Raw genomic sequence first — 8349 nt, forward strand, 5'->3', positions numbered from 1 at the left:
CCTTTTTTTTCCTTCCATTTCCTTTCCTTCACTTTTTGGTTGTTCCTTCTTTTCCTTCCCTTCCTTTCCTCTTCCTCTATCTCTTCTCTTTACTTTTTAGTCGTTCGCTCCTTCCCTTCCCTTACCTTCCCATGAACAGTAGTGTCTCTGTAATCCATGACAGTAATATCAATCCCTTCAACCTTCCTGTGTGTGTAATCCATTTTATTTATCTCCATCTTGAGGCCTCTAAGAGTGGTGTATTACCCCAGCCACTGCCAACCCACTCAATTATAACAGTGATATAACACTCACTCACCTCAACCTCCACGTTACTTGTCAACACCTTGGCGCAGCACAGTAAGCCACTGGGACACTCACACAGCGTTGGTCTCCCTGGCACCGTTCCTGAAATCAGAGAGAAGCAACAAGGATTTGAGCAAGTTGCAGACTTCTGGGTCCACTGTGTTCAAAACAGCTTGAAGCAACACACTACATGCAACACTAGGAAACAACACATCACTGACACAGCTATGTCACAAAATAATCACAACTTGCTAATACATAAGATGCAGTAAAACCCTGGATGTAACAGACCTGCCTACAACAGTTCCGGACATAACGGACAAGGTCAGAGGGTCAGAAATCCACGGGGATCCACCAAGAATAATTTCTGGACGAACCGGCAAGTACAACTGCTAGCCAGCTTGCTCTCCTCTGCTGACCAATCCTTGGGTTACTGTAGTCTTTCCAGCCCACCCATGAAATATTTCCCTGCTTGTGGTTCACATTCAAATGGAGAACGTATTCACACCACAAAAAATGTCACGCATCAATCCAGGACGTAAATGTAATGGGAAATAGCCAAGCGTTTGTGAGTGTCGGTGCTGACACAGCTTGTGGGGGTCGCTGGGAGCCAGGTTAGGTTTGGTTAGTTTGAATTCATTGGCTTTGGCGTGGTGGAAATAAGCATCAAACATGGCGGGGGTTGTTTACTACCAGAAATACCTCCTGTAAGTCACTCTGCTGTTCAGTACATGCACTGTTCAGTATATGTCACTAAATGGACTGTAGCTCTTGATCTAATCATAATTATAAGTTGACTGCATAGGATGCACTATCCAGCTCTTTCTTCAGTATTTGTTTTTGTCTTTGTAATTATGTACTGAGACCCTCAGCAGAGTGCGGCTTCCCCTCATCCCCATGGGGACTGTGGGGTTGGGAAGCCCACCAGGGGAGTAAACCAGGTGAGCATGCACACCTGGGGAATACACAGCAGGAAAAAAATTGCTTGATTTTGTTCTATCTTGTCCACTTTTGATCTTTGTGAGCACTGAGTGAAATGTAGAAACAGTAAGCAAGCTGAACCTGTTTTGTGGCTGCGGCACTGGCAGGCATTGAAAGTCATCAATCCTTTATGTGATAAAAAACAGTTAGCAGGTTATTTCACAACACAAACTAACTAACGGTTTGGTCTTCCAGCGGTGCACTTGTAAAATTTTATCCATATCCGTAACAATACGGCCCACTGCCAACCTGGCAGCCTCAGTGCCTCGCCAAGTGTGTTGTGCAGCTATACAGACAATGTGCTGACAACACACACAGTAATATAAACTATATGCTTACATTTATTAGGTTCGCCGGTAATATTATAAGTATTTTAAAATAACCGCCACTCATAACGGACTCTCGGCAATAATGAACCAAGTTCCCCCCAATTAGTCGGTCTCATCGAGGGTTTACTGTGCTGCCAGACAGTCTCCTTGATAGTGTCAGTCATACCTCGGTTTATGAGCTTAAATCCTTCTGGAATTTTGCTTGCAAACCATATAAAATGAATGCACATTGCAGTAGTGCTGAAAACACAAAGATTTCACGCAGGGGCACCAACACAACCAGGCGCTGCCTCTGTGAGTCTACCACAACGCAGTGTGAGCGCCCTCACCTTGCAGCAAACAAAGGCTTGTGTCCTCAATGTGTACAGACAGGGTGCTCCTACACCGTCACCAATCATAAACCAAGGCATTTTTAGTGATTTTTTTTGCTTGTGAATCAAAACACTGGTAAAGTAAGGCACTCGTAAACCCAGGCATTACTGTAGCGACACTGAAAACAAACAAAAGTCTCCACAGGTCAGCGTGACGTGGTACTTACAAGTCTGGTTCCATTGGAGCAGTGTCAGTGTTACAGGTCCCCAACCTGCTGTGGCAGCCAGAGGACTGCTTCACTCATGTCTGCCATCCACTGATGACCTGTAACAAGGCACAAATTAAACTTAACTTGCCAGGAATATTTGTCAAAAGTAATTTTAAAAAAACATACAAATAGCTAACAAATATATGAATGAATAAAAAAAAATTGTTTTGTCACCAGAATTTAAGGAAAGATAGGGAGAGAAAGGGAAGAATGAGATAGGGAGAGAACATTGGAGGAAATAAATAGGGATAGAACATTGGAGGAAATAAATAGGGAGAGAAAGGGAGGAGTGAGAAAGGGAGAAAACATTGAAGGAGTGAGATAGGGAGAGAAAGGGAAGAATGAGATAGGGAGAGAACATTGGAGGAAAGAGGGAGAGAAAGAATTGGAGATAAATTTTAAAGACATCAAAATCTAACATAAAGATGGTGCCTGATTACTTCTGGACAAACTATAATGTTCATGTTATTATGGAGACACTGTTTTGTTCAGGAAATCACACGATAATCAACTTCCGCTTAATCCGTAGTACCAAGCTGCAAATTTCCACCACCCACGCCAAATGCCGGATAAATTTAAACCAACCCAACCCCCCTTCTGTTTTCAAGAACTCCCTCGTTGCTGCACTGCATTTAGGATTCATATTATAGGTATTAACTTGGCTGGCTGCCCTCGCTTCAATATTATGAAAAAAAATAATTAAAGAAATCACAGGCCGGGCCAGCCAACAATTTAGCAGGCAGAGTATGGGGCCACCTAGTCCTCATTAAAATTAACAATATATAGTAATAATTAACATAGAGCCATCACCTTCAGGCAAACTCCAGAAGTACACCCACCAGTAACAACAGAGCAGTGCCACAGCCTGACCTAACTGACCAGTAAATGTTTAATGGTAAAAAAAGTGCTCAAAATAACGGAAAAGGTCAATAAAAAAGACCAATTAATCTAAGCTGACCACATCTGAATTCTGGAATAACACCCAAGAAGTTAAGGAGGATAAATGTCAAGATTCTTGGGCTAGTCTTTCTACAATAATGAACTGGTGGAGTGGATAAGGCAGCTGCTAACCACATTCATTGTCTCTTAGCTCGACTAAAAATGAGTCCACTATAGTCTATCGATTCTAACTTGAGCGTGACGCAGGGATTCCCCACCAGACACCGCTGGTGCTACGTCACTCTCCTCAAAGAGGGTCACTACCTCTCTCTCTCTCTTTTGCATGGCTGTGTGAGAGTGAGATCTGCTTGAGATGTCTATGGCAGCGTAACGCTGAATGGTGCGGCCTGTTGCCAAGGTCCGTCATGATAACTTTGAGAAGCTGTCAAGGGAAACATGCACCTCTTGAAGGCTGGGCCAGAGGGAGGATTTTATGTTAAGCTTTTTTTAAAACTTCTCTTATATATAAAAATATATATATAATGAATAAATATATAAACTGTAATGTAATGTTATCGGAAATTATGTTTTCAACTACCAATAAAGGGTTAGCGGACTAAAAAATGGTTAGCGGACTTCATTAGTAGACTAAAAAAAATATTAGCGTTAGCATTAGCAGATTTGCAATAGATGACCGGCGAAGCAGGAAAATTTGCAGATTAGCGATTAGCAGAATAGTGAATTGCGGCCAGGGATGGGTGAATACAAGAACTGTGTATTCAAATACAAATACTTCATATTTATACGAATACTCTTAAATACTGATAATTCCAATACAAATATGAATGCTTCACAAGAGTATTTGTGAATGCATTCTTGAATACTTTTTGTTGAAGATAACTTTTTTCATGTAGGTAGGTTGGCAATGAGCCTAGTATGGTGCAAGAGCACGTCAATCAGCGGACCGGACGAAAGTGCAGCAGAAGATCCCTCCCCACAAGAGCCCCAGCAGGTGGAGGCGGGACCCTGCTGGCCTCCATTCTGTCCCATGAAGGGCCACGAATCTTTAACAGCCTGCCTAAGGAAGTCCCAAACCTAACAGGTTAAAGAATGGGCTGGACAAACTGCTACAAACAGTCCCAGTGCCGGGCTACACCTCAAGATGTAGGACTACCAACACCATACCGGACCAAATCGCCCTGTTGAGCAGGACCGGGAGCAGCAGCACCACGACTGTGAGGCCTCTAAACAACACAACCAAGTAAGTAAGCAAGCAAGCAAGATGGAGGCGTGGAGTGCAGTGGGGGGGTGTGGGTGTGTGCGAGGTCATGCATGGGCGGGGTTTGGAGGGCAGGATCTACTTCAGGGGCAGTGATGGGCCAGCAGCTTGGAGGGCACGTCACCAGCGGGAGGGAAAGGGCGCTGGGTGGCGGGCAGTGCTGCCAGCGGTTGGGAAAAAATCTTTCAAGATAGGTCGTAGAAATCTTTCAAGATCGGTATTTTTTTTTCAAGGTTGACCATAATGTATTATTATCTACTAAATCTTCATATTTATATTGAAATAACATAATATGTTAACAGTACAACTGACTATACAGTATAATGCTGCTTTATTACAGAATGAAAAGCGGGTATTGCAAATAAACGGTAAAATAAAGAAAATCTTTATTGTAGATACTACTCCTCGAAGTACATTAATATGAAATAAATTTTTTTTTTTTTTCCGTGAACAATATTGTGTGCCTTGAGCCTTTCTTTAAAAAAAATAATACAAACATATCTTACACGTTATCTTCGCAGTCAGAATCAAAAGAAAGTGTTACTGTGGACTGCTTTGACAATGACTGCGTATATCTCCTGTAGCAGCTTCCATTTTTTACATCTTGCACTACAGATGTTGGAGGATTCCATGTGAAACATACAGAATTTTGTCGTGTAATGGCTTGTTTGGCTAGAAGCCTTCCTGCTACACTTCGAATTTTCAAACTGTTTGTTTGTTTTGTCTTAATCAAATTTAACTGCGAAAATACTCTTTCAACACTCGCTGAGGAGTGTGGCAATACTAACAGACCGCACATAAAATCAGACAAAACTTTAAATTTTGGTTGCCCATATCCATCTAATAGAGTTCTGAGATCATACCAAAATTTTGGCACCCCCAAACTCAACATAGATTGGGGTAACTCCTTTGCCCATGGAAGGGCCCTCCATTCTTCCTGTAAGACATCAAGCTGATCCTCAGCCACCAGAGAAGGAAATTTTACAACAAGTTTAATTATGGATTTCACATGTCTTAGAGAACTTGTTGCTTCCTGTGGATCCATACAGTGCAACAGAGCAATGACACTGTCTTCTTCTAGAGGGAACCTTTTACGTATCTGGCAGGAAAGTTCCGAGAGAAACTTTAAGCAGTCTGATCTAAACCTACTTTCATTTTTCCCCAGACTCTCCGTCATCAACATTGCTTCACATCTACCACCTAGATGAATATCTTTCAGATCTTTGTAAATCTTTGAATCAGATGGATCAATTGCTGACAGGTTCTCTCTATCCAAGACTTCATCCTTAATGAACATGGCTAAGATGTTTCGATACACATCACAGATGCTCTTGTATAGTTTTTGCATTCTGAAAGCCTCTGTTTGAAATTCAGTGTTCATTTCATCAACTTTCTTCAAGATATTATTTAGGAACAGAAGCATGTGCTTCGTTCCTTCACTTGTCATGACCTTGTAAATCCCACTTGCTCCATCTACTTTGTCTGTGTCTGTGATAGCCTCACTCTGAAAATACAATTTGAGGGCATCCCATTGCTCCAGAAGCCGTTCAATAACTTTCCCACGAGACAGCCAACGAGTTTGTGACAATTTCAAAATTTGGTGATCAGCAGCCTTTACTGCATTCTGAATTAAGTTAAAATCATTCTGACGTTTGCTGCTTCGTGAGAAGTAAGAAGTAACATTTTTCATGAAGGATTCCAGAAATGATGGGAGACATTTGCTAGCATAGTTAGAACAAAGAGCAAATGAGTGGCAGACGCATCCTAGCACGAACACTGAAGGGAGATCTTTCTTTAGTAGTGCCTGAAAGCCACTATTATGTCCCATCATGGTGGCACAGTTGTCACTGCCAAACCCTATGATATTTGTCAAAGGTATGCCTCGTTCCTCCAGGAGTGTTCTTACAGCTTTGTAAAGGCCCTCACCACTACCATCATCTACCTCTACCGTATCTAACAATGCATCCACTACTTCCTCAGTTTTTACATCAAAGTATCTTACTACAACTGCTAAAACTTGAGAAACTGAAACATCAGTGCACTCGTCAATTAAAATGGAAAACTTTTGCTTTCTACATATTTGTGCAACCTCATTACGCTCCTCATGAGCAATGCCTTCCTGTATTATATAGCTAGCTTTAGTGCGTTTCATTGTCATGTGTTGCGCAACTTCACACTCTGGAAACATGACTTTCAAAGTTTCAGTAAGGTGGTCAGCTTGTTTATATGGCATCTGGTGCTCAGCCATGAAACCTGCTAGTAAAACTTCTGCCTTAGCAATTTTATCATTCAGAGTCACTGTCTCCTGTTTTGGTTTAAAGAAACTCTGGATTTGAGTGATGGATCTTTTAGCAAGAGAATTTTTCTGGTGTTTTTTTGAGTCTTTATGAGCTAGAAGAGCTGTCTTATTTGAATTCTTAAATTTTGTATCACAAACTTTACAAACAGCACTGTTCTTGTCAGTCGGATGCATCTGTAACCAATCTTTCAAATCTGGATGCGTCAACCACTCTTGGTTAAAACCTTGAAAGTACCATTTACGCTTCTTCTTTTTGGGGGTGTTATCTAGCTCTTCTTCCTCGTCAGAAATAACTGCAACGGAATCTGAAATATATTACCATATGCGGTAAAAAAAATACCAGTGTTTTGTCTCTTATCACACACACACACACACACACACACACACACACACACACACACACACACACACTTGCGAATGACACAGAAACAAAATGTTGTAAACTGGAAAATACTAGAGGACATAAAGACATTGTCAGAAACAATAAATAACATATAAAGCATTCAGAGAGCGCAGACCACCCGTCAAGCAGTCGTGAGACTCGTGTCTCCCCGCAGTTGGCATATTTCTTAAAATTATTAATACCTAATGAAAAAAAATCTCGCCAACTTCGTTTCCAACCATCCTAAAAATTTCAGTAAAATCCTTCCATAGCTGTTGAGTGGGATTACCCTGTTCACAGACAAGCAGACAAAAAAAAAAAAAAACGAAAGCATAACCTCCTTAGCAGTGATGAAAAAAAAAAAAAACTTTATTTGTGTACACACCTGCAACAGCACCAGCATGTTCGGGTGCAGATTTAACTGCAGCTGGATTAGACGAGCTGTATTGTTTTTCACTAGGACCAGGTATTTCATTATCATCAGAACTCTCCATTGCTGAAAAAAGACCAGTTGCAAAAAAAAGGTAATGCAGAAAGTGGATAGAAAATCAGGAAAATTTTTGCTTTGTGATCAAATCCTTTCATGGGCGGATTCTATTTCTGATACCAGTGCTATAAACTTAACAATACGTAACTGATTTCAAGATTAGTCCCTACAACATATTTTTTATCTTATATTTCTGCTTTATTGTAAGTTTACTAGCGTACCTTCAAATACTCGTACATACGTGCTGCCCTTATTAGTGCTAGTTATAGCTACCTCCACCACCAACAACAAGTAACAATTTTACCAAATACACCACATGAGAGCAATTAACTAAGAATCATTATACCTACAAGTAGCTACACCCTATTCACTGTGGTTATTTTTTATCAGTCTCATTAGCTACAGAGACTCAAATTGCTTATCACTAATCCTCGAATGGCACACTCAGCTTCACTGTGTTCTCGTGGGACAAATAATAAGGGTCTTTAAGTGAATAATACACCATGACATAGGGTGGAAATATATCAATAACGAATAACAAACTCTTTAAGTTTCAATTCACTAGATACACTCACCAGCGAAGCAAAACAAAGGCACCAGCTGAAGGACTAGTCTGTCAATGCGTGTCTGCCACTGTGTGGCCTGTGTGGACGTCGATGTACAACAAGACATCACACTTCCTTCTCTCCTCTGTCTCTCTCTCTCTCTCTCTCTCTCTCTCTCTCTCTCTCTCTCTCTCTCTCTCTCTCTCTCTCTCTCTCTCTCTCTCTCTCTCTCTCTCTCTCTCTCTCTCTCTCTCTCTCTCTCTCTCTCTCTCATTTTATGCGACTTTTATGTAGTCACTGTAG

At 41.2% G+C, this 8349-nt stretch overlaps 1 protein-coding gene across 1 annotated transcript; it reads right to left on the bottom strand.

The window, feature by feature from the left end:
- Nucleotides 1-1174: 1174 nt before the first annotated feature.
- On the bottom strand, nucleotides 1175-8139 carry LOC126995098 (SCAN domain-containing protein 3-like). Its single transcript, XM_050854383.1, has 3 exons — nucleotides 8077-8139; nucleotides 5724-7510; nucleotides 1175-1240 (listed from the first exon to the last, which is right to left on the bottom strand). Exons 2-3 carry the CDS (start codon nucleotides 6804-6806, stop codon nucleotides 1175-1177), a joined length of 1149 nt encoding a protein of 382 aa, XP_050710340.1. The 5' UTR covers nucleotides 6807-7510; nucleotides 8077-8139.
- Between the last annotated feature and the right edge of the window lie 210 nt (nucleotides 8140-8349).

This window comes from Eriocheir sinensis, unplaced genomic scaffold (assembly GCF_024679095.1).
Source record: "Eriocheir sinensis breed Jianghai 21 unplaced genomic scaffold, ASM2467909v1 Scaffold982, whole genome shotgun sequence".
Taxonomy (NCBI): domain Eukaryota; kingdom Metazoa; phylum Arthropoda; class Malacostraca; order Decapoda; family Varunidae; genus Eriocheir; species Eriocheir sinensis.

Excerpts from the sequence above, each read along its gene's own strand:
- LOC126995098 (XM_050854383.1), bottom strand. The coding sequence starts at position 6,806 with ATGCATCCGACTGACAAGAACAGTGCTGTTTGTAAAGTTTGTGATACA. Across the intron at positions 1,241-5,723 it reads TAAATAATATCTTGAAGAAA|GTGTGCATGCTCACCTGGTT; the intron begins GTTGATGAAATG and ends TGTATTCCCCAG.